Here is a 26018-nt window from a genome sequence, read left to right on the forward strand (position 1 = left end):
TAGTGTATCCAGTTGCTGACTGCCAGTTGCTGGGAGAACCCAGCAGAAGAGCTACATGGCCCTTGAGTCCTGCTTATGAGCTTTCCACAGGCATATGGTTGGCCACTGGACAGGAAAGGCTCAGCCTTTGGACTAATGACCTGGTTGGAATTTGTTTTCAAAAACAGGTAACAAAAACAATACAATGAATGTGATAAACACCCACATCCCTCACTCACATGGGTGAAGTTGCTTATTATGGATGGTTGCAAATAAGACATACAGGAAGGCACAGAACAAATTTCTAGTGCTATCAGCTTCCAACAGAAGTGTGAAGGCACAAGCTACAGTTCTCAGAATTAATAGAAGAGACGAAGCTTATCAAAAAGAAGGGAGATGCAGACATTGAATTGGAGGGAAAGAATGGGTTCCACCCAGGGGTGTGGTATACAACGGCTGAATTTTGCATGCCTCCCCCAGTTTTGTAGAGGAAATTACTGATAGTTACTCTTGGGAGCCTGGCATGCTCTGGTCCATGGGGTCACGAAGAGTCGGACACGACTAAACGACTAAACAACAACTACTCCTCTTGGGAGCGGCAAAGAGTATTCTGCTGTTTAGAAACCTGTTCTACCTTCTGGGATTCTTTAGGCTTGATCAGGTCAGTATGACATCACAGGCCAAATACATGTCAGATATAAAATACCTTGTTTTTGCTCTGCTAGCTTGAGGTGTACTGCCTTAGTACAGAATCTGCTTGCATTTTGGCATCACCTGATATCTTTTAAGTAGATTTCTTTAATTGTTCTGCTATTTTATTGTAAGCAGCTCTGAAAGCGTGTGGCTTGTAAATTCTTCAGATTAATTAGTAAATATAAATAAATCAAAGGTACATCTCGTATTTCTTTTAAAAAACTGTCAGTCTTAGAGAGCCTTAGAAAATATTTCCCTCCTCAACAGCTGGGGATACTGAAAATGTTCGTAGAAAAAAAAAAAGAGTTGGCAAAAAAAAACCCAGGCCGCTAAATGGGACGAAAGAAATTGTTTTAAAATGAGTTGGTAGAATTTCGTACCGGAAACCTCAGGAATCTGCTGCCCTTTTAAAAACAATGAACTCAATCAAACAGAACGCCACTTCAGGAGACCGGGGGGTCCGTCCGGAATGCAATTAGGCAAGGACTTTACGGAGCGCTCTTAGGAACGGACTGCGTTTCCTAGCAACCGGCCTGTAGCACCCGGAAGTGGCTTGAATGTCAAGAGGAGCGGGCTCTTTCTTTTATTTTATGCCTGCTAGAAGGAGTGGCGGGAGGAAGTAAGTGTCGTCGGCGAGCGGCGGGGAGTTCTGACGGCTTGGGAGAGAAAAGGATGCAAAAAGGGGGAGGGGGAACCGCGGCGCGGCATGGTGGGATGGAATTGGGACCACGGTTGCCAGCTGTTGAACTGACCCAGTGACTGGGTTGCTCTGCGGCCATTAGCGGGTGCTAGTATGTTATCGCCATGCCTCCCTCAAAATTTCACCTGCTCATTCCTGCAGAATAAGCCGCTGTTAAAGGCATAAGAGCCGGGGCAGGCAGGTTTCCCCCTCCTGGCTAGTTGGTCACCGTAATTGGGCTACTAAGTCTTGTGTGGATTGTGCGAGGCTAGCTGAGTTATACTTGTGCATATTGCTGCGTTTCCCAAACCCGAGGTGACTGAGAATTGGGGCTTCTGTATAGTGGAGTAGTAGTGGAAGGTGGGCGGTAATCCTCCAGGCTGGAGAAAGGCACATAGGCTTATTTATTAATTAATTACACGTTTATTGTGTGCTTCTCCCACAAGGTTGAGAGTGGTATCATTCCCTTTCTTCCCCTTATCCTCATGACAGTCTTGTGAGGCAGGCCAGGTGGAGAGAGTGAGTGACTGGCTCAAGGTCACCCAGTGAGCTTTGTGGCTGAGAGAGTATTGGAACCTGAGTCTCTCTGTTTAATAATACTCATAGTTCCCTATATCCCATCCATAATGGCTCTAGCATCTGGTTTGAGGCATAAAATGCTTAGCCTTTCTGAGGCTATGTAATGCTGGTATTGATTGGTGTCTGAGCGGGATACTGCCTGAAAACCCTGTACATGCCACCTTAGGTTATCTCTTGGGAGAAAGGCAAGATTACACCATGCAAACTCTGTATGCTGAAAATTCCTACTTAATTGCGAATCAAGGTGCATATGCTATCATCTATATTGGGACTACTTCAGCCTTTTTTATTTCTAAAATTATATTTTGGGTTTTTTAGTGTAGAGAAAAGGTAAGTAAGGGGAGACATGATAGAGATGTATAAAATTCTGCATGGTGTAGAGAAAATTGATGGAATGAATATTGTGCTCTCTCTCATAACATTCAGGACAGAAAAAAGAAAGAACTTCACATCACAGTGCATAAACTACAGAATTTGCTCTGACAATAATTAGTTATGACCACCAACTTGAGATGCTTTAAAAGAAGGTTAGACAAATTCATGGAGGAGAGGGCTATATCAATGGCAACTAGCCTTGCTGATAATGTTATACCTCCTCTGTCAGAAGCAATATGCCCATGAAAGCCAGTTTCTGGCAATCACAAATGGGAAGAGTGCTGTTGCCTTCACGTCCTGCTTTTGGGCTTCGTATAAGCATCTGGTTGGCCACTGTGAGAACAGGATGCTGGGCTAGATGGGCTTTTGGCCTGATCCATCAGGCTCTTTTATTGTTTTCTGAAACAAGTACACATACAACCAAATAACACTGAACAAAACTCAAATGTAAAACAGAGCCTTGGAAACACATTTACCTCCCTTAAACCTTTTTGCAACTTTGGGATCCCTTCCTTCTTTCTAGGTACTGGCAGTTCATTAAGATCTGGTGTTCTTTTCTAGAGAAACACAACAGGGGTTTTTCCTGCTCTGCATCATGCTTCTGATTTTATCTTCCCTTATACTCCAGCAGCTTGAACCTATGAGTGCCAGATTCTGATTTTACCAACGTGATTGTGGCATTACCTGACCCTGCTATGTTTAGACTGCTAGAGTAAGAGAAAGGAAGATACCTGTTTTCTGCCTTTAAGTCAGTGTATATCAATGTCAGGGAGTTTTTTATGTAGTCTGGGTTTCATGTGACAGAAAAGCACTTGGGCCCAATGTCATATTACAGTGGTACCTCAGTTTACATACGCTTCAGGTTACATACGCTACAGGTTACAGACTCCGCTAACCCAGAAATATTACCTCAGGTTAAGTACTTTGCTTCAGGATGAGAACAGAAATTGTGCTCTGGCAGCACGGCAGCAGCAGGAGGCCCCATTAGCTTAAGTGGTGCTTCAGGTTAAGAACAGTTTCAGGTTAAGTACAGACCTCTGGAACAAATTAAGTACTTAACCTGAGGTACCACTGTACAGTGAAATGTGACAGTCCTCCACATCATCTCAGACAGCTGCGTACCTTTGCAAAACTTGTGAACTGTAACCCTCTCTTATTTGAATTTTGTATCAGTGCTTATGTGAGCTACAAATCTCTGCCACAAACTCACCAAAAAGCCTTATGTGAACCATTCTCTCTTTCAGTCCAAGCAACCCATTGGCAAAAGGATATAGGGATATTGACTTACATTACAGGGTTGCTGTAATAATTACAAGATAATGTATATGAAGTGCCTTGAACACTCTAAAGTGTTCATGATGGGGTAATGCTGCATTTGGATGGCCTCTGTTTCTGTTTGATACTGCTGAGTTATTTAAAGTGACAGTGTCAGTTAGTTCCAGTGGACCATTTTGCTCTCTCGGGGATATTCTCAACCCTACCTGCCAAGGGTTGAACCAGGATCTTCTGCCTGTAAAGCAAGTGTTCTACCCCTGAGCCCTTCCCCTAATGATTAGAATCACTTTGCCTGTAGGGTGATGATGATGATGATGATGATGATGATGATGATGATGATGATTTATTTATACCCTGCCCATCTGGCTGGGCTTCCTCAGAATTATGAAATTCTATCCTGATGAGCACGGGTGGCACTGTGGGTTAAACCACAGAGCCTAGGACTTGCTGATCAGAAGGTCGGCAGTTTGAATCCCCGCGACGGGGAGAGCTCCCGTTGCTCAGTCCCTGCTCCTGCCAACCTAGCAGTTCAAAAGCACGTCAAAGTGCAAGTAGATAAATAGGTACCACTCTGGCAGGAAGGTAAACGGCGTTTCTGTGCGCTGCTCTGGTTCACCAGAAGCGGATTAGTCATGCTGGCCACATGACCCAGAAGCTGTACGCCGGCTCCCTTGGCCAATAAAGCGAGATGAGCGCCGCAACCCCAGAGTCGGTCACGACTGGACCTAATGGTCAGGGGCAGACCTTTACCTGTCCTGATAAAGGCCCAACAAAACTTGCCCTTTTACTCATGGGGTTCTTTTTTGTATTGTGGGGCACTGATCAATGGCGGCGAGGGGGACAATCAGGGTCAACACACATGTAAAAAGCACCTCTCCTGCTTGTGGAGAGCTTTCAAAGTATGGATTGGGCCAGTTGACAGCTAGCTCTATCCACATATTCACTGTTGAAGGCCAGGCTGCCTGAGAAGGAAGAGTTTTGAAGTGTCCCAAGTTGGAACATTTGTAGGACAGGTGACAAATCCTTACCATTCCCTCACCCACTGATTTCCTCCTCCCCACACACAAATTCTCCAAGACCAACAGCTTTTAAGCCTAAGCCCCCTCCCCCCAATTTCTGGATCCTTTTCTGATGGAAAAATATGGGCAGAGAAAGGGCTTTTATAGTGAAGACCTAGTGGTATGGAAAAGATTAAGCCTGCCTTTCTGCCTGCCTTTTATTTTCTACAAATACCGTCTCTGCCCCTGTGATCTACCAAACTTTTGTTTGCCAATATTATGTGTAACCACCACCCCCCCCGCAAAGATCCTGCTTTCTTGGAAGCTCCAGCTTGTCCCTCCAGCCAAAGTATGTGCGTGAACACGCGCACACAAGTATTTCAGAGGCCATTGAATGCTTCTTTTACAGTCCACTGGAGGGGAATTGCAACACTATGCATTTTGTTGTTTATTCTTGTTACAAGGTGCACTCTCTGCCTGCAGCTGTGCACCTAAGATCTTCCTGGCTGCACACATCCTTTAGTGGTTCCTCAACCCTTATATAAGTGAAAGGACTGGAGAGGAATTGGCCCTTAGTACCAGTAACAGTGGTCCTCTCCACATTACAAGTAACGGGACATGTACCAAGCAGACATCCCTTTTCTGCCTCAAGGGGTTGGGAATTCATCCATGAACAGACATTGCCTCCTGCATCATCACTTGACAGGCTGGTAGCGGTGGTGGTGCCTCTGAGTAGATCAGCCAGGGTGAATAGAAGCATTCGGAATGCAAACAAATTGCATTTCTTTTCCAGAGCAAAATGTCAGAATCACAGATATTACCGTAGATCAATTGGAAAGTTTTAGCAGGGACATCTATTTTCTGTATCTCTCCCTTTCAGTATATATTCCATAAACAGACAATAAGGTTTCCTTTCCAATCACTGGACCCATCACAGAGCATACTGCCCGAGGGGTGGTTGGAGTTTTTTGCTTTGCTGAAGGACAGAGAAGGACAATGTTTTCCGGATGTTGTTAACTCTGGGCTTGCCCCCGCCTTTGCTGCTAATGGTGTTTCTGTTTGATACTGCTGAGTTATTTAAAGCGACAGTGTCAGTTAGTTCCAGGGTCATTTTTTCATTTCTGTGTATAAAAACTGAGACGTTGATGTCACCTTAGATTTCAGAGTGATTTAAAAAAACTAAATAATGCAATATATTCCTGCCTTAGTGGCTTTCATCTGAGGAGTCTGCACTACTTTATATAGAGTCTCACACAGGATATATGTGGACTCATTCCCTTTGTTGCTGGCCTGGTTCTTGTGCCTTTAAGGTCGAATTGAACCAATTAGCAGCATGAAACTAAGTGGTTGGAAAACCTTCACATTTTAAATGCGTATGCATCAAGCTGCTGTTCAAAGCACAGGCGAAGGGTGAGTGGCAAAACCTATATACAAGGCACAATTAATAGCTGTGCCTTATAATGCAGAAAGTTAGCAGGTGAAACATTTTCCTGGCATGGATGTAAGCGGTGAAAACAGCTTTACTGGCTAAGTTTTTGTGTTGCGCAGCTGCTAAAGGCATAGCAACCCTGCCCAAGAAAATGCTGACAACCTTAGCCACAAGTTGTCAATAGGTTTGCCAGTACTGACCTAATAAAGTTTAATGACATGAGCATTGATGCATAGGAAAGTGCCTTACACCAAGCCAGATCATTGGGCGACCAAGCTGAGTGTTGTTTACTCTGACCAGCAGCAGCTCTCTGGAGTTACAGCATGGGCGTTCCCAGCCCTACTTGGAGACACCAAGGATTGAATCTGGGACCTTCTGCGTGCAAGGTAGATGCTCTAGCACTGTGTTATGATGAGCACAGTGCATCAGGAATGGGGCTTAGAGTAGATCCTCATTGTTCTCAATCTGAGGATGTACCGGTACATGAGAATATAAATACAGTGGTACCTCTGGTTACAAACTTTGTTCCGGAGGTCCGTTCTTAACCTGAAACTGTTCTTAACTTGAGGTACCACTATAGCTAATGGGGCCTCCCGCTGCTGCCGCACGATTTCTTTTCTTATCCTGGGGCAAAGTTCTTAACCCGAGGGACTACTTCAGGGTTAGCGGAGTCTGTAACCCGAAGTGTTTGTAACCCGAGGTGTTTGTAACCCGAGGTACCACTGTACATATCAAATGAAATGTTTTCCTATATGTAAAACACACTTCTTATTTTGAAGTATAACTCACAACTGGATTTCAAATTTGGATGATTAATCTGATACACTGTGGCAGTTCTTAGGATGGTTAGCATAAATGTCTGGGGGAAAATTCCTATGCTGGCTATAGAGTTTCATTTGGTTGCTTTGACTACATTTTTAGAGTTGTTTTTAAACCTTTTGGTTTTTACAAAACCTGGCCAGATACCTGCCATTCTTCTGCCATCTTCAAATGACACTAGCACTGTTTCTTAACTTTAGTTAACATTACCACTCTCTTGGTTTGCCCCTTGTGCTTCGATCCATAAGTATTAAGCATTATTTGCATGTGTGCTTTTATTTCCAGGCTTTCTGATTTCCAAGCTTCCAGATCATGGTGCTTAAGATATTCTTCCCCATTTGCTGCTCGGCAGCTGAAAGTGGCCTTCTGGTTGGAAGATGGATCCCAGAACAGAACTCCGCTGTTATCCTGGCTGTGATCCACTTCCCTTTCATTCCTGGTCAGGTAAAGCAGTATCTCTCCGAAATGCAACATGCAACGCAAGTCAAGCTGTCTGTTCTGGGCTCATGGACTAAAACCAAGCAAGCAAAGGAAGAGAATTTGGACAGGTTCCTTGAAGACCTTGGCACCATTTTTTCACATGACCCCTGGATCCAACTCAGCAAGGAGAAAGGAAGCAAGTTTTGGAGCTGTTCCGCCTCTTGGAAAGACTCTAATGGCAATGAGGAAGATGAAAATATCTTGGTTTATTATGACCAGCGTAAAGTGATGCTGTCGCAGCTTCACCCCGCACAGGACCAGGTTGTTTCTTCTGATCAGAAGACAGTGGAAGCTTCCAAATTAGTTGCCGTGTTTGACACGGTTGCAAAGAGCAAGTTACTATTCATGAAGGACAGGTATGACGAGGGGCCTGTCAAGCTCACCCACTGGCAGTCAGAAGGAGTAGAAGCCAGTATTATTGTGGAGCTGCTGAAACAGGCCTCTGTTCCTGCATGTATGCTGATAACTTTCCTACTTTCACTTGTGTGTGGAGTCTGCAAAAGCAGGTATGTCATGTGGGATGAATAGGAACAAAATCAAACACAGTTTATGCATAGCTTAAATCAGAATGTTGGGTTTTTAAAAATGTCTGTGTAATATTTTGATATGCAAAATTATGTTTTTCTGGTCAGTTTCCTAGTGCAGACTTAATATTGTCAGAAAAGTCATATGCGCACAAATTTATTAAGGAAAAAAATGGGGGGCATCAATTCACATTAACAATACATTAACAATACAATAAACATCAATTCATCCATCTTAATTTACATGTACAGATCAATACATGCCACTCACACTAAAGGCTCTGCCCCTGGTAAGTACCATCCAAAGCCCAGGGACATGTGGGACCACAAAAAGTGTCCCATCGGAAGGCCTCAGTGATCAAGGTGGAGCATAGGGAAACAGGCTATCCTTAAGGTACTTTGGGCCCAAGTTGTTTAGGAATTACAAATGTATAGCAGTAAAGTTGTTTAGGGTTTAGGAATGTATAGTGGTGAAATTGCTTTACAATGGGTTAAAAACCAAAACTAATCTACAACGTTTAGTTATTTATTTCAACAATACATTTATTTCAGCGCAAAGTGCCAATTCTGCCACTTGAAGCAGTCAAGTGGGCACATATGGGGTAAGGCAATCTCGTAGGTAAACTGGTGCCAAGTTGTTAAGGGCTATATATACTAATAGTAACACCTTGAACTCGTCCCGGTAGCAGATCACCAAGCAGAGCAGACCTCTGAGCACAGGTGTCATATGCTGACAAGGCCTCACTCCCATCAGCAATCGTGCTGCAGCATTCTGGATCAAGTGCAAGGGAAACCACACATGGAGCACATTGCAGTAATCTTGAAGTAACTAGTACATGAACAACTGTGGCCAGGCTCCCCTGGTCCAGGGATGGCCATAGCTGTCAAACCAGTCGCGGCTGGTAAATGGCATTTCTAGCCACTGAGGCTACCTGAGCCTGCAATGACAGAGCTGGATCCAGTAGCACTGTGAAACTGCTGTGAAACACTGTTTCGTGTTAACTGATTCGCTGGCAACAACACCTGCGTTTCATGCCACATGTCAGAGCTGTCAATGAAAGAAGTGTGTCCTTAACACCAGTGTACATGCCCCAGATAGTCTTGATTGGGCTGGAGCTCCCTGGCTTCTGAACATGGATCACATTTGACATGTTTTCTGTAGATGTCCCTGCTGTGAAAGTGGTTGTTGTGTAAAATGTAGACTCCGGTGGCAGCTGGTGCCTGTTAGAACTGGAAGATCGGAAGGCAGGGAGGCCAACAGGAGATGAAGCCACAGTCAGTGATAGGCAGAGCTAACTAGTTCTACATTTGTCTCTTGCTGAGTTCAACAAGGGGCAACACAGAGGCTAAAGAGGGGGAAGATGGCCAGAAGATGGCTGCCCCAATCCCCAGCCCTGTTGAAATGCCATTGATGTTGGATTCTTCCCCTGTTTTCAATGGGAAGGCCTCTGGAGGATGGCCAAGTGTAATTCTGAATGGATGTGAAGTTTAAAAGCTCTCCCCTGTAAAGCTCAGCAGGCCTTCAAGTGAGATCAGGTTGTGCTGCCAAAACCGGGGGATTGAAGTATTGTTTCCAAGCTGGCAAAGGGCAGCTTTGATTAATTCCATTTGGATACTAGTTACCTAAAGCATTCATGAGCAAACCATTGCAGCAAGTGTTGCCTCGGGCTACAGAGAGTAGAACTCCTCAACAGGTTTCCAACCGACTAATACTGTCATGAAATATTACAGCCAGCTTTTTCATACTTTCTGCCTGATGTGTAAAACTTGTAGCTTTCAGCATGTCTTCAAATGCCTGGGGGGAACACTGGGGCAGGAATGGAGGTTTTGTGTCAAACTCTTGTGCATGCAGATGAATCTCTGCTACCAGAGGTAATAGGTAGAGCCAGTGCTTTTTTTCTGGGGCTACGCAGGAATATGCATACCCCTAAACATTTTGTGAATCTTTTTACTTTTGTCCATTTACTGTATTTATTTCCCCCGATTTGAACAATAAAATGGTGATTTTCTTGAGTCAAAATGAGAGTACACCTAAACATTTTTTTTAAAAAAAGAAAAAAAGCACTGGGTAGAGCTAAAGCAGTTACAGCAGTTCTGGATGTGACCAGTTTCTAGCAGCTCAGTGGAGCATTAGTTGAAGGTCAGATCATGGAGCTGCAGGGAATCAAGTGGTCTGTAATTGGCTGGGACCAGTGGCGTAGCGTGGGGGGTGCAGGGGGGGCCGGCCGCAACATCTGGGGGGGCGCGCTCGCACTCGCAGCTAAAATCCACAGGTTAGGGGGCGCAAATTACTTGCCTTGCCCCGGGTGCTGACAACCCATGCTACGCCACTGGCTGGGACCCCTTGGATCCCTGCTTACTCTCTGGGGGCCCTCCTGTCTACCTTATTTGGGTGAATGGGAAGACCCTTCCCTATGCAAGAAGTTGGAGAGCAGGCTGCAAGTCACACGAGAGGATATTGGACTGCACACACAACTTTGCTGGCCTATTATTTATTTATTTCATGACCTGCCCTTCATTAGCATGTCCCAGGGTGGATCACAACAATTAAAAATTAAAAACCGTTTAAGACAGTATAGACACTGAAACAGGGTGTCCCATAAATAGTATAGACACCATTCCTATATGATGCTTGTAATGCAGCTTTTCAATTGAAGCAGAAGATTTCAGCTTTTGCTTGGAAAATTAAATGAAACCACACTATAAATGGATGCCAATATAAGTATAGAAATCTATCTCACAGGAGCCCCCCCCCCCATACTACATTGAACTATATCCTGCTCTTTAGCACCACCTTGTGGCATACTCTGGGTATGACTGACATTGGATAAAATTCAAAGAACAGATTGATGGGCATTCATTATTTTATAGTGTCAGAGAGAAGGACGAGGGAGTAGCCTTCCACCCCTAAACTGCAAATGTGGTTCTCTATCAATTTCCCACCAAATTGCAAAATCTATGTTGGGGCAATACCTTTATTAAGTCAATAAAATATAACAAAATAGTATACTTAAAAAAAAAAAAATTCCAGAACCCTCCTTCAGGCTAGTTATAATGAAGATAGATAGATAAGAGTTCGGGAGAACTGAAATGCTTGCACACTATTTTGTGATACGTTGGCTGGCTAAATAAACATACAGTGGTACCTCGGGTTAAGAACTTAATTCGTTCTGGAGGTCTGTTCTTAACCTGAAACTGTTCTTAACCTGAAGCACCACTTTAGCTAACGGGGCCTCCTGCTGCCACCGGGCCACCGGAGCATGATTTCTGTTCTTATCCTGAAGAAAAGTTCTTAACCCGAGGTAATATTTCTAGGTTAGCAGAGTCTGTAACCCGAGGTACCACTATTGCTGTTACACAGAATTAACTCCTTTTTTTTTTTTTTTACTTTTTGTATTACCAGAAAATTGTATGAATTTTCTGGAATAATATCCAGGCCAAATAAGCCTTTTTTGGTCACTGAAACATAAAGGAGAATTCCATGAGCTATCATATTTATTTAATGTGTTGCAGGATGTGAAATAGTTTTATATAAATGTTGCAGAAACTAATGCCGATAAGGAATAAAACAGAAGATATATAATATCACAAGCCTTAAATGGGAAGCTGTTTAATAAGGAGATACGTTTTTTACAAATGTAATCACATTCTCCATGAAAAGCAACATGGGTTGAAGAGTTTCTAGGTAAATCCTGCTGGTCTTTCTGCTCTGCATTTAAAATATTGAACAGAAATCTTAATCCTGGATTAAATAATTCAGAAGGCCTAGTTGTGTTCTCAGGTGGAAATGGGTTAGTTTCTCCCCCCCCCAAAAAAAAGAGACACTTACGTTTTTTCTACAGTGCAGCATGCCACTAGCAAAACCATTATCTGAAAAGCACTTTAGAGCTCCTCGTAGTCTGTTTAGGATTATACCATCCTGAATAATCTGGTGTCATATTCAAATGGTTGCTAATTCCAGATTATTCATCATTAAGTTTAACAGTTTCCTATATAGTTAATTAAACTGATTGAAGGTTGCAACCCTAGATATTAGATTTAAAAATGTAAAACAATACAAACAAAAAAACCCCACGCACAACATTTTCCATACTTCTGTTTCTATTTTGTGCTTTGGAATTCCCTTGTGGTAAAATAAGGTCCTGCAGACTGTGATTTTGAAATAAAAGGAAATATTAAAAGGAAATTATGTTTTCCTACATGACTTTATGTGTCTCCCTATTTATGTCGCCAAGAAGAGCAGTTAGCCCTAGGCTGCCGCCACCCATTGGGTCTTTTAGAGCAATCAACAAGCGACACTTTCTTTCCTCTGTCACTTCAGATGTTGTTACCAGGCAGGCCAATTGAACGGATGTGCGTTCATTTCGCTCCAAGGTGGTGGGCTGCAGCAAAGTGGAGAATAATTCGGGGAGTGTGAGTGGGGAATTGCACTGCGCTGCATTTACTGGGAATGCTCCTCAACTGTCCAGGGTGGGGCAGACAGAGATGAGCTCTGAGGCTTTGAACCTGACAAACCTTTTGTGAAGGGTAGCTGAAAAGGCCTCAAGGGCTGCCCACCATGAATTCTGCTGGGCTTTTACCAGCTTAATGGTTATTCCTGATGCCTTTGAGCCGATACACTTGTGTGACAACCAACCAGGTAACAATGGGAATGTGTAACAGTGCAAATCCAATCTGGTGGCATGTGAACTTGTTCATTCATGAGAGATCTCCTTCCATGGAGGCCCAAATGGCTGGTTGACGGGTGTGGAGAAGACACGGGTTCTGGATGTAAAAGCATTATAATGTGATCACTGCAGCATTTCAAAATTTTCAGGTGTTTTCATCTGAAGAAGCATGGGTAGTCCTAGGAATCTTGCACAATCATTTTCATTGACTGACATTTTTGCCTTTTTTTGTTTTCAAATCTAGAGTGTTGACGTTTTGGCCCTTGTCTTTCATCTGGAGCAAGCTGTCAACTTGTGAGCAGCTGGGGCACCGGCTGCAGCACCTCCAAATTATCAGTAGCAGGCGGAAGGCTCCAAATCAGACTCAGCTAATGAGGTAAGGCCTGGAGGTGGGAATTCTCCTGGTAGATGTGAACAGGTCTGTGTCCAAATACATCAAAACAATCTATGCGATTCATAAAAAAACCTCTCACAGTTCCTATTAGTAGTATTGCCCAGGAACCAAATAACTACTCCAAACATGCCCAAGCACCCTGGCACAGCCCAGCGGGATATTCTTTCTCTCTTTCCTTCTTGTATATGCTGATCTGTGACAAGCTGGTAGGCAAACCCAACTTCACAAACCCAGCCTGTTTCCAGCCCTTACAGCATTCAAGAAAGATGTGGACATTTGTAAGCAATAACTACTGAAATCTTAAAAGCCAGGAGCACTGTGTCATCTGGTGGCCATTGGGACTGGTAGGATGGAAGGTTGGGTGGCCAACAGGAGGCAGAGGCAGAGCCAATGGCAGACAAAACCAGCTAATTCTAGTTTTGTCCCCATCCTCCCCCCTGCAGAGTTCTACAATGGCAGTGCTGAGGTTAAGAAGGAAGAGGCAGTGCCACCCTCTGGGCCTGTTCAAAGTAAAGGCAGGCAGGTAGAGGCTGGCTAAAGACAGAGTGAGTGTGTACCATGTACCCTGATGGACCAGCCACCACTCTTTTTCATGGCCTTGCTCAACTTAGATATGTTGATTAACTATAGCACAGAAATGCTTAGGGCTGACTTTGTGGGGGGGGGGTTATGAGTGAGGTGGAAGACTACTATCCCGTTGCCCAAAATATAATTGCTGTCTGTTTGCTTTGCTCTTTTTCCGGAAATGCCTTTCTGTTCCATGATACTTATTGTCCATACAGCTGTACCTGAGAGTTTTAGATTAGAACATATTTTTATGTGTGTCCCCATATTCCCACCCACACAACTTCCATTTCTGTCTAGCAAAAAAAGAGGTTGCCCAGGAAACAAGCCTGGCAAGCACTGACGCAGCTGTTGGGAATATTTGTACCAGCGCCTACCTTCTGCTCCTTCCCCAGCTGCAGTGACCTCAGATACCCCCTTGAGAACATCCAGCATTTCATGACCCAACGACTACATTGTATGCCTTATATTTTTATTTGACTGTTGTTGTTGTTGGTTGAATCACTTTGGGTTTTTTGAGTTTTGAATCTTCTTAGCTCCGAAAAACCAATCCAAAAAGTATATTTTTACCTTTACTGAATGAACCGATCCAGTCCCGTGGACCACTCTACCAGATGCATACAGGATCTGCTGGCATAATGCAGCTGTTGGAACATCTGATACCTTGTATTGAGTCAAACCCATTATGTCCATGTAGCTTAGTATTATGTACACTGACTGACAGCAGCTCTCCAGGGTCCTTCCGCATGCAAGGTGAATACTCTACCAGTGAGCTGCAGTCTTTCCTCATAATGGTGGTGTGCAAATAGGTTTATCAGAATTGACCCCTGTGCCTGCCTCAGTGCTGAGTGATGCTGGGCTGTCAGAGCTTGAGTCAATACAGCCTTTGCCAACCTGGTGCCCTCTATACATTTTAGACTACGGTTCCCATCAGCCCCAGCCGGCACAGCCATAGGAAGCTGATGGGCATTGTACTCCAAAACATCATGAAATCGCCAGGTTGGTGGAGGCTGAGTTAGTGTAAAGTCTGAACTGGGAAACCATCATTTGGATCAGCTGACAGTCCCAAGAACCAGAAAGCATGGTTTGCAAACCCACTTCAAACCATGGTTAGTGCTGTGGCTTGGTGTAATGTCTGAATTGACAAGCATCGTTGCTTTTGTTGTTTAACCTCCAGAAGCTCCTGGAGGTGTAAGTAAAGAAGCAACTCTAAGCCATGGTTTTACCTGCCTGTTTGGAAATTTTAAACTATAGTTTGTTTTCTATAGGCAATTAATTAATTAAAAGCATTTATATACAGCCTTTCAGTAAGAACTACAGTGGTGCCTCGCAAGACGAAATTAATTCGTTCCGCAAGTTTTTTCTTCTTGCGAACCACGGTTTCCCATAGGAATGCATTGAAAATCAATCAATGCGTTCCTATGGAGACCGTCCGGGGACAGAGGGGAAGCGCCGCGGGCCTTCCCCTCTGTCCCCGGACCTGTTTTAAAGCAAGGGAAGGGACAGCGGGGAGAATCGCTTCTCCCCATTGCCGCCCCTTGGTTCAAAAGGGGTCCGGGGAGAGAGGGGAAGGTGTGCGCGCGCTTTCCCCTCTGTCCCCTCTTTTGAAGCAAGGGGCGGAGGGGAGAAGATCGCTTCTCCCCGTTGCCACCCCTTGGTTCAAAAGGGGTCCGGGGAGAGAGGGGAAGGCGTGCGCGCGCTTTCCCCTCTGTCCCCTCTTTTGAAGCAAGGGGCGGAGGGGAGAAGATCGCTTCTCCCCGTTGCCGCCCCTTGGTTCAAAAGGGGTCCGGGGACAGAGGGGAAGGCGCGCGCGCCTTCCCCTCTGTCCCCGGAGATTGCGGGGCTGGCAACGGGGAGAAGCAATCTTCTCCCCGCCACCCCTTGCTTCAAAAGAGGTCCAGGGTGCGGGGGCAAGCTTCGTTTTGCGAAGCAAGCCCATAGGGAAATTCGTCTTGCGAAGCAACTCGAAAACGAAAAAACCTTTTGTCTTGCGAGTTTTTCGTCTCGCGAGGCGTTCGTCTTGCGGGGCACCACTGTAATTACAATATGGTTTACAATAACAGCATTAAGTACAATAACAATATTAAGAGAAGAAATATGGATTGCCAAAAATCTAGCCATTCCTCTCTTGCCTTGAACCTGAATATATTTATTTCTACCCTGGTTTCAGAAAAGCCAACATATTTCTTTCTCTTCTGATTGACATGACTCTTGGGATACTACTGATGTCCTGGCTGTACCAGAAGAATCGAATTGGTCATCTTGCCAATGCCCTTGTTCCAATGGCTGATGTAAGTTTTTGGCTGAGCCTCATACCCCTGAGGCCAGCACTGTAAGGATTAACTAAAAATGACATCAGCTCCAATATGGTGATGGGTCACTTGCCAAGGTGTGTCTGGCACTTTCATTATACGGTTTTCATTGTATACTGAAGACACACCTCTTCATCTCTTTACCCTGGTCTTTGACATCTGGGACCTGTATTTTTAGGACACCCTACCCCAACCCCCACTCTTCCTGTGGTTGTAATTTGTTTTTAACTGTTTTTAGTGTTGTATTTTAAATTGTATTGACCTGACCTTAGGGTGAAGACTGGGTAATAAATCCATAAATCATAAACACTAGCAGTGCAGTGAGGATGTGCAGAATCATAGAACTGTAGAGCTCGAAGGAACCCAAAGAGTCATTTAGTCCTGTTCTCTGCAATGCAAGAATCACAGCGGTGCAGTTTGGGGAGAGTTCCAGGGCCCAGATACAGAGGTTTGGAGGGCCGCATTTGGCACTTGGGCCTCAGGTTCCCCACCCCTGGTTTAAATAAATAAATATTTATTCTACCTTCTACAGTTTCTAGAGAAGACAGTTGTCCGTGTCTATTTTATAGCAACCCTACATATTAATCACCTTGCTGAGAGACCCTTCTGCCTCTCTCCTCCTTTTCCAATGATGCCACACATGGAGGCAATCAACTGCCTGCACTGCAGGTTCAACCTGGCATCTGAAAATCAAGATGTGCTTTTCCTGGCATCAGTTTCCTCCAGCAGAAGCAGTTCTGGAATGAGTCCTGAGCATTTGGTGGCGCATTGGGAACTCCTGCTCTCTCACTCTCTCTTTATGGTGCAAGTTTGCTTTCAGCCACTGAATGGAGCAAAGTTGCCTAGGAAATAAGGTTCATGTGACAACAAGGACCTAATTTAAGTGTTCCTTTTCCTGAAATTCAGTGAAAGAAATGACTAGCGCTCTCTTGCTTTTCTGTCTTCCCTCATTTTCTCTTAATGAACCGTTCAGCCCAGACTGGAATAGAGTCCTACAGAATCTGGCAGTATAGCTGCTTTACAAAGAAATTACAGTGGTGCCCCGCAAGACGAATGCCTCGCAAGACAGAAAACTCGCTAGACGAAAGAGTTTTCCGTTTTGGAGGTGCTTCGCAAAACAAATTTCCTATGGGCTTGCTTCGCAAGACGACAATGTCTTGCGACTTCCTGCTGGTTTTTTTCCCTCCCCCCTTTTTCTAAGCCGCTAAAAGCCGCTAATAGCGCTAATCCGCTAATCCGTCAATGGGCTTGCTTCGCAAGACGAAAAAACCGCTAGACGAAGAGAATCACAGAACGGATTCTTTTCGTCTTGCGAGGCACCACTGTACTAGGCAATGGCCCGTTTTTGTGCGGCAAAAGCAAGGGTGGGAAATCTTCTTTTTCTTTTTGGTCATTGAGAGATGCAGTCTCTTGGTGGTGATTTCTCAAGGCTGCCTACTAGAGGTGGGTGGAGCCGGAGTGTAAAATGGGCAGGAGCAGAGCCCAAAACGGGTTGTGCCAGAACTGAAGATGAGCAGGTCCCATCCCTCCACTTCTTTCTCTGCCTCTCTCTCCCCCCCCCCCAGCCAATGTTTTTCTCAATACCAGCATGAAAGTAGGCCAAGGACCACATGGGGGCTGAGGGTCAGACATTTAACGAGGCTTCTCCTACATCTCTTTTCTGAAGAGCTGTCTAAAAGCTGGCAAATTGCAAAGGCAAGTCTCCATCAGATTAGACTTTGGGTTGACTGAATATGATTTGCATTACCTGCTTCCAAAAGAAGTACAGCCCCCATGTACACTCAATGGTGCTTGTGCAGACAGACCTTCTAGTGCAGGTATGTGGGACCTTTGGCCCGTCAGATGTTGCTGAACTACAATCCCCATCATTCCTCACCATTGACCATACTTGCTGGGTCTGGTGGGAGTTGTGCCCCTTGTTAGCCACTGGGTAAGAAGATACTTTTGAGATATTCCAACCCAGGCCCCAGCATTTTTCAGACCAGCCCTGAATCCTTTCATTGTCAGGCATGCTTAATATGAATGACTGCAGCTAAAGACATAGTCTATTTCAGGCTGTGGGTTCCCCACCTCTGATCCTTTCCAAAATGGTTAAGCACTGTGGGTTTCATACTAGGCTAAGTTGAAAACCACAGTTTTATGGATCTTCAATCCTGTGGACAGACATGCAAAGCTGCAGGCACCAAGAGATTCAAACACGTGCCATGCCACAAAATAGCTTTCCTCTATCTTGGATGTTTAAATCTTTAATTCCGGTGGATGCTCTAAATATTATATGAGATCTGTTTCTAAAGTGTCTTGCGCTTCCCTTTGGAACAGCAAGTCAGTGGAAGTCAGCGGTGGCACAGATCAGCCCTGGATCCTAGCCAGCCAGGCCTCAGATGGGAGCGAAACCAAGGGAGATGGCACAGTCAGTTTGGTTATTAATGAAAACTGCTCTAGCCCGTGGCTGAATCTTGAATGCCAAATGCTGTGTGGCAAACATGGAGATAACCTCAAGTTCATAAATCATAGAAACTAGAGATCTGAAGCCAAATGCTCGGTTCATTTATTTTGAATCAGAACGCGAAATCCAGCCCTCCCAGGCTCCTTGGCCTTCAGTCATTCCCACTGGCAGCATTCAGTCTCTCCTGTCACTAGACCCTATACCAGGCTCTCCTCCACCAGCGCCATCAGCCTTCTGCTGCCTTCACAACAGCTGTGCCACTTGACAGCATCAGCACAGGAGTGCTCCTGAGTACTACATACCTTGAAAGGATTTCCTGTGCTTGTCTCTTCTTTTCTTTCAGTATACATGAGTTTTCCATGCCATTTTGCAATTCTCTTCCTGCCATTTCCGTCTCGTGGCCAGAAGCACACAGATTCTTCCCTTGTTGAATTTTACAGTAGGTAATAGCAGGGTGGCACTAGAATATTGTAGACGGTGTTTGGAAGGATAGTGTGCTACCAAGGCTGCATGTTTGAGGAGTGGGGTGTAGAATCTGCATAGCAGATCCATTGTCACTTCAACGTGGTAGTGCAATGTGGGGCTAGCAGGAGGCACAGATGTGATTTTCTTTCCCCAGGAAGCATTATGAGGCTGGATCAGGCCAGCAGCCATCTAGTTTAGCATCCTGTTCTCATGGTGGCCAACCAGAAATCCACTATGGGAAGCTCACAAGAGGCACTCTCTCCACCTGAAATTCCTAGCAACTGGCCATCACTACTTCTTGTAATAGTGAATGCCACAATTTAACTTTGTGCTGTGTGAAGGTCATAAGTTGTAAAGAAGACATGGGTGCTGTACACCCAACTCCATCCCAGGCACCTCAGATGTGATGGTCCACTCCGATAAAGTATTGCCAGCTAGCTCCACTCAAGCAGCATCAAAACCCAGAGGTGCTGAGCAGTCGAAGGGCTGATGGCAACGACATGATAGCCACTTCTGGAAACACAAAGGGTAATGTAGCAAGTGGCCTTCAGTGTAGACATAAAAGTTGGCTGCTAAGCCCATCCCAGGATAATTGTTCTTGCTACTTAAACAAAAATCCAGCTTAGCTGTATCCATCACTGATGCTTCAGATGAAGGTTTAAAGACAATGAAATATTTAACGAAGGAAAGAATCCTTATCTGCCACTATTGAGGCTCCAGATTAATTGCAGAATACCCTTCATAAATGTCTCTAGGTCAGCTGATAAGTAGAGCAGAACTACTTATCTTGGGAGTATGTCTTTAGGCATGAGCTGTACTTTACTGTAAATAGAACACTTGCTGTAAGTAAAACAATGTGCTTGTCTCTGAAGGGTAGCAGATTTCTAAAGGTTGGTCTCTGGGATTCCCAGTAGAGTCTTCCATGCATTTTCAAAGAATCTTAAGAGACTCTGAATTATCAGGTACACTTGAGAAAAGGCAACTATTTTATATATATATATATATGACATGTTCAATATATTATTTTATTTATCAGCCTTGGAAATAAGTGCACAATAAGTATTTATTCCCCATACATGTTACTACACTTCCTCGTGTTAGTCATTATGGGAAAGAAAATAGAAAACCAAATACTTGGGGGGGGGGGGGAATCCTGCCCGGTTTGGAGGTCATTTTAACCAACCATAAGCAACCAGGCATGTGGCTATTTGCAAGACTGAGGATGAAAGAAATATGATACCTCAAAGGTCAGATAGCATGCAGGATTGTCTGTTCTCTTCTTGAATTTCATTCAGAAGTCAGCTAAAACAAAAAGAAATACTTCTTCACCCCATGCATAGTTAAATTATGAAATTTGCTATGTGAGGATGTAGTGATGGCCACCAACATGGAAAGCTTTAAAAGAGGATTCAACAAATTCACTAAAGAGAAGGCTCTCAATGACTCCTAGTCATTATGGCTATATTAACTCCATTATGGGAGGCCATATGCTTCTGAATGCCAGTTGCTTAGGATCACAAGCAGGAGAGATCTATTGGATGTGTGTCCTGCTTATGGGCTTCCCATAGGCATATGGTTTCACTGTGAGAACAGAATGTTGGCCTAGGTTGGCCTTTGGTCTAATGTAGCAGGGCTCCTCTTCTTGTGTTCTCTTGTAAGACTCCTACCATTTGAAACGTGTCAGGCCCTGATAAATTATTTCTAATGCCCCTTTCCTGTCCCCTCTGGCGTTCATTCCCATGGCGGTAACTTTCCTGTTTCCCTGTCTTTTGCAAGTCTACTGAATGGTGTGTTCTTAAGCCCACTGATGTTGATGGACTTTACCCAAGTATCCATTCTGTTTGCCTTAATTTGCACACATAGCTCTTTCTAAGATGTTCTTTACTGTGCAATGTTCTTTTTCTGAAGACCAGATGCTGTCCTCTGCTGCTGAATGTTTTGCTGACTCGCCAACTGGTGATCCAGTTTCTGGAAATGTGGTCTTCATTTTATACTATCAAACAACTTTTCCCCTCCACAACATGGAAAAATTAAATCCATTCCCACCAACCAATCTCACTGTGTACTCCAAACAAGCTGAATGTTTCCAGTACAACCATGAAAACATTATTTTTCCTTCCACAAAGGAAAGAGTAACAGAATCTTTCAGATGATCTCATCTTTTTGCGGGGAGCACGTTGCACACACAACAGAACAGCTTTCTGCTAACCCCAGCTGTTTTATCCTTTATGGTAGCATGTGGCCCAGCAGCTCCAGGACCTTCTGCAGTGGCTGATGGGTGTGCCAGCTGGTTTGAAAATGAACAGAGCTCTGGACCAAGTGTTGGGGCGGTTCTTCCTTTATCACATTCACCTTTGGATTAGTAAGTGCACCTGCGTTTACCTGTGATTTAAAACGAGAGAAAGAATTTTGTGAACTTTTCCAAATGCAAAGGATTTTACTTTCACTTTTAAAGTAAGGTCATATCCAGGTGACCTGCTTTTTTAGCATTCTTCCTGATTTGTTTGCAAATGACTTTGCATCAGAGCAAGTGCTGTCAGGCCGTTTTCATTGCATTTCCTCATCACTTTCCTTATTGCAGAAAGACGGATCTTTTGGAGAAGTAGATTTCCCCAAATTAACTAGCGAAGCCAGCAAAATTGCCACGTTCTGGTAGCATTTGAAAGGACCCAAGATACAAGGCAAATCATGCAGAAGTTGTAGTCCAGTGTTTCAGGAGGGCACTGGAATGGCAAAGACTAATATAGAGCCTGTCCATCCACGAGGAGGCCAGCTTTTGTGGCCAAATGTGCTTATACTCCGTGGACAGAGTGAATTTGGAAGTGAGCCACTCAAGAATTAAGCCAAATCTGTTCCATCCTTGTCCTGTGCTTAACTAAATCAGTTGCAGGGATGCTGTTCATCAACTATGCACCACTCTACTTCCTTTATGTTGACAGGCTGAAATGCACCTGCCATGCGAGTCAGGCAAAAGGGTAATGTGTGCTTACTGGGATTTGTGCTCTGAATGAACATATTAAGAGCCATGCAAACCTATATGGCAATCTTTCACAACCCAGTGTCCTCCAGATGTTTTGGACCAATAGCCCAGCCATCATGGCTATTGATCAAGATTGACAGGAGTTGTAGCCCACAAACATCTGGAGAGCACCTGGTTGGGGAAGATTGCCTTAGGGGGTCACCCCTTGGAGAAGAGAGTACATGAGACGTTTGGGTTTTGTCCTTAGCCTTTTGAGGAAGATGGTGGGGGGTGGATATTTTGATGCTACATTGGTTTCCTTCTGTGTTTCAGAAGCCTCTCAATGAACAGAAGTGATATTCTTTTCAGTGTTGGTCTTTCTTTTTCTTTCTTTCAGGTTATATCCATCTGATGTCTCCTTTCATTGAGATGATCCTCTGGCATGTTGGCTTATCAGCCTGTCTAGGCCTGACAGTGGCCCTTTCCATCGTCTCTGATATCATTGCACTCATGACCTTTCACATCTACTGTTTTTATGTCTATGGAGCCAGGTGGGTGTGGTTTATCTGCTGCAGCTAGGCATATGCCCATGTGCTAAGAACCACTGTGAACTCATTACTCACCAGCATGTAAGGCCTGAGATTATATCTCACCATTCAAGAGATCACTGAGAGGCCTTTGGGCAGGTATCTTCTCCAACTTTACAATGTGGAGACTGATCACTCTGAACTGTGAAAAATATGAGCCAGATATTGACCTGATTCAGACATAATGGCCCCATCCAACAAAACATGGTTTGTCAGATCAGGAATGAGCATGTGCCCATGCATTTCCTCCCTTCTATTGCTAATCTTAATTCAGTACTTGCTGGGTTGTTAAATCACAGTTTACATGTACATGCAAGCCAGGAAAATGAGGTTCCTGAAAACCAGATTATCAGACCATAGTTTGGTATCCTAGTTTGTAAGGATCACTCAAGCCACAGTTTCCTAATACAAAGGTCACAGAAAAGTGTGTTTTTAGAAAACTGAGTAATGTTGGATGAAGGCACGCAAGAGAGTGTGTGGGCACAAGGCTTGTTCCTAGTCCCACAAATCATGGCTCATTCAATCAGGATTGTTGTGTCTCTGAACTAGGCCAAAGATTGTAAAACACCTTGTACAATATATCAGGTGTTGGTGTAATGTGAACTCTGAAGAGTGTGAGCTATGAAGTCTCAATGATACCCAAGTAATTTAGTTATTATAAAGCAGGGTTGGGGGACTCTGTGCTTCTCCAGAGGTTGTTGAACTAGTTTCCATCATCCTGGCTGGGGCTGATGGGAGCTGGAGTCTAACAGCATCTGCGGGGGGGAGCACTGGTAACCCACTGGTTAAGAACTATGCACCAAAGAATATCTGTGGGATAGTCAGCATGCTGTGTCACCTTTCACAGTGGGGGGCTGGAAGAGAACATACGAAGCGAACTTTTTCAGAGTCCATCTAGGCAAGCAGTGTCTCCTCTGACTGATAGCATCTTTCCAGGGTCCCAGGTAAAATATATTTTTTTCCTAGCCTTCTGCACTTGTCTGGCCCACCAGAGGGTGCTGCACTCTTTACTGTCGCAAACAGGAAAAAACGGGGAGAATGTGTATGCACAGCGCATATCACATTTCATACCCAATACGTCAGGGTTACTTTCACCATAGCCTTTCCAAACAAAATGTTCTCTGCTGCATCTTTTGTATCCAAAGACAAGGAGGACAATTGGAGAAAAGAAGCCCAGGGAAACAAAGCAAGTTCTCATAAGGATACCATGCTGGGGAATAAAAGGGCAGCGTTTTCTTGGGCTGCGGGAGACTGGGAGTATAAGGTTGTCAGAGCTGCAGAGAGCATTTGGTGCAGGAGGAGCATTGGGCTGGGTGGCCAGAAGTTTTACTTGCAAAACTGATTCCACCAAGGAGGAAGCTTTTAGGTGGTTCATTCCCAGAACCCAATTAGCAACTCTCCAGGTGAACTTGGATGCCAGAGATCCATCCTGATGACTTATAAGGGTTAGGGTTATAAGGAGTGGGAAGTGGCTGCTTTAAAAACAGTTATGCACAGGAGGCCTGGGCCTGGTATACAGCAAAAGTCTTCAATTGGGTGAGCTGGGCCTATAAGTTGCTCATGTCCTGGCTTAAAATGGGTGGTACCAGTAGCATCATCACCATCTTTCTTTCCTTCCTTCCTTCCTTCCTTCCTTCCTTCCTTCCTTTCTTCCTTCTTTTCTTCTTTTCTTCTTTATTAGAAAATCAGAGGCAGGAGAGAGAGAAGTAAATTGTAGGACAAAGAAAGATGAGGAAAGAAAAGGAAAAATGAGAAAGATGGATATATCTGTTCATTAATTTCAGAAAGTGATTTTGGTTCTGAAAGGGGGTAGGACTATAAATCAGTGGTAGAGCATCTACCGTATTTTTCGCTCTATAACACGCATCTGACCATAACACGCACGTGGTTTTTAGAGGAGGAAAACGAGGAAAAAATATTCTAAATGAAACAGTGGATGTATGATTTTTATGGTTCGTGCTGTGGCCACAGACATGTGATCTGACAGTGAGTTTGGGGTAGCCCAATGCAAAAATCCTGAGGATCCATGTGGATCCGTGCTTTGTAACCACGTTTTAAGTGGGGAGGGAAGGAAAATAACTCAAGGGACAAGGAGCTTTTCCGCGGGGAGGAGGGAGGGAAAGAGCACTGTTGCTTTAAAGGTATACTTAAGGTATTTGCCCTGTGCCTGGGTTTTTTTTCCATTTAACAGTTTGCAGCCTTTTCCTTCCGCTCCTTGTTTTGAGGCGGAATAGATTTGAGCAAGTGAGGAGGACTTGGATTGCAGGGGATTCGCCATTAGCTGTGTAAAACTGCTCCTCCTTGCAGCCTGAATGATAAGCAGCCACCAGCAGCAATAGAATGGAGCACAAAAAAGCGGTAGGGGCACTAGGACCCAGACAATGCTCAAATCTATCCTGCCTGAAAACAAGCTGCTCCATCCCAGCCGATCAGCTGAGACGCGGGGGATTTGCGAAGTTTTCCCCTCTCCCTCATGCCCTCCCCAGCCTTTTTTTTACTTCCTGGTTTTCACTGCGCTGGCTCAGAGCTCGAGGTTGGTTTTATTTTGCTGTTGGTTGCTTAAATTTTATCTTTCCTGCCGTCTCTCTGCAGCCTCATTGCTCTGTTTAGAGAGCGCGCAGACCTTTGCTAGTGTCTCTCCCTCCTCCCGTGTAAGCGGCTGCTGCCGGCTTTGCTGCTATGGCTCTCCTTCCCTCCCTCCTTCCTGGCTCCAGGTCGCTTTAAAGAAAGCAAAGTGAGAGCCTCGTAGAGCGTGTAAGTGGCTCCCGCTTTGCCTGACTAACAGCAGCCATGGCTCTGATCCGTGCATTCGCTCCTTAACACGCATAGGCATTTTCCCTTACTTTCTCGGAGCAAAAAAGTGCGTGTTTTGGAGCGAAATTTACGGTACTTCGCCTGCAAGAAAGTTCCAGGTTCTGTCCCTGGCAGCACTTTCCCGCAGGGCTGGGAAAAGCTTCTGTTTTGAAAACCCCGGGAGATGCTGGCAGTCATTATAGACAGTGACCTGGATGGATCAGTACTTTGACGCAGTGTGAAGCAGCTTTCCGTGTTCCTGTTCTGAAGCCTACTAAGTTTTCAAACTTCAGTCTTTAGAAAACCTTTTCCACAGGGACTACTGGCCTATTGAAACACCCCCTCAACTCCTGAGCATTCCAAGATAGGTTCTAGGGTACAAGTTTGGTAGACGCAGAATACTTGTTTACCGCAAGAGCCAAGATCCTTTTCCAGAATTCACTTGTAGGCAACCTTCCAGGGGCTGCATGTCATAAGGTGAACAGGGCATTTCATGCAGTGGGCAGTGTTTCCAGCCACACCAAAGTCAGGGATTTGCACACATGCTCAGCTCTCCCTCTGGGCGAGCAAAAAGCATTTTCACACTCATTCCAGCCAGGTAGAAGCATTCAAGGAAGGCATAGAACATGGTTGGTGAGGGCTGGATAGCGAGGCCTGAAAGGCTGCATTTGTTCCCCTGCCTCAACCTCTCTGCCTTTGGGCCTCACTGTCACCTTACATGAGCTGGTGGAGAAAGAGACCTGGCTTTCTACAGTAAACCTCCTGCCTTGCCAGATGTGCAGTGGAGTGCCCAGCCAGGAACAAAGAAAGCTGCCATTGGAATTTTATGTATTTATTTATTTATTTATTTATTTAATTTATATACTGCCCTTCATCCAAAGACCTCAGGGTGGTTCACAAGAAGGAATGAACCTCATGGTTAGACAGCTGGCTGAGGAGATCCCTATTGAAGCAAGAGCCCCTAAAGGTACTTTTGGGGGTGGACAGAGGTATTTTCTCTC

The 26018-nt window shown here is 44.7% G+C and overlaps 1 protein-coding gene across 2 annotated transcripts in view; it reads left to right on the plus strand.

Moving 5' to 3' along the window:
- Nucleotides 1-540: 540 nt before the first annotated feature.
- PIGQ (phosphatidylinositol glycan anchor biosynthesis class Q) overlaps nt 541-26018 on the plus strand; it is a 35088-nt gene continuing 9610 nt past the window's right edge. The window contains exons 1-6 of one of the 2 annotated variants that reach the window (XM_081169881.1): nt 541-640; nt 7112-7812; nt 12742-12873; nt 15626-15746; nt 20914-21040; nt 22035-22188. In XM_081169881.1, the coding sequence (XP_081026007.1) occupies nt 7139-7812; nt 12742-12873; nt 15626-15746; nt 20914-21040; nt 22035-22188 (1208 nt within the window). In that variant the 5' untranslated portion in view covers nt 541-640; nt 7112-7138. Of the gene's footprint in view, nt 641-1196; nt 1292-7111; nt 7813-12741; nt 12874-15625; nt 15747-20913; nt 21041-22034; nt 22189-26018 lie in introns of those variants that run through there. The other variant, XM_081169880.1, reaches the window with a different exon arrangement.

Source organism: Podarcis bocagei (assembly GCF_964188305.1).
Source record: "Podarcis bocagei genome assembly, chromosome: 14".
Classification (NCBI taxonomy): Eukaryota; Metazoa; Chordata; class Lepidosauria; order Squamata; family Lacertidae; genus Podarcis; species Podarcis bocagei.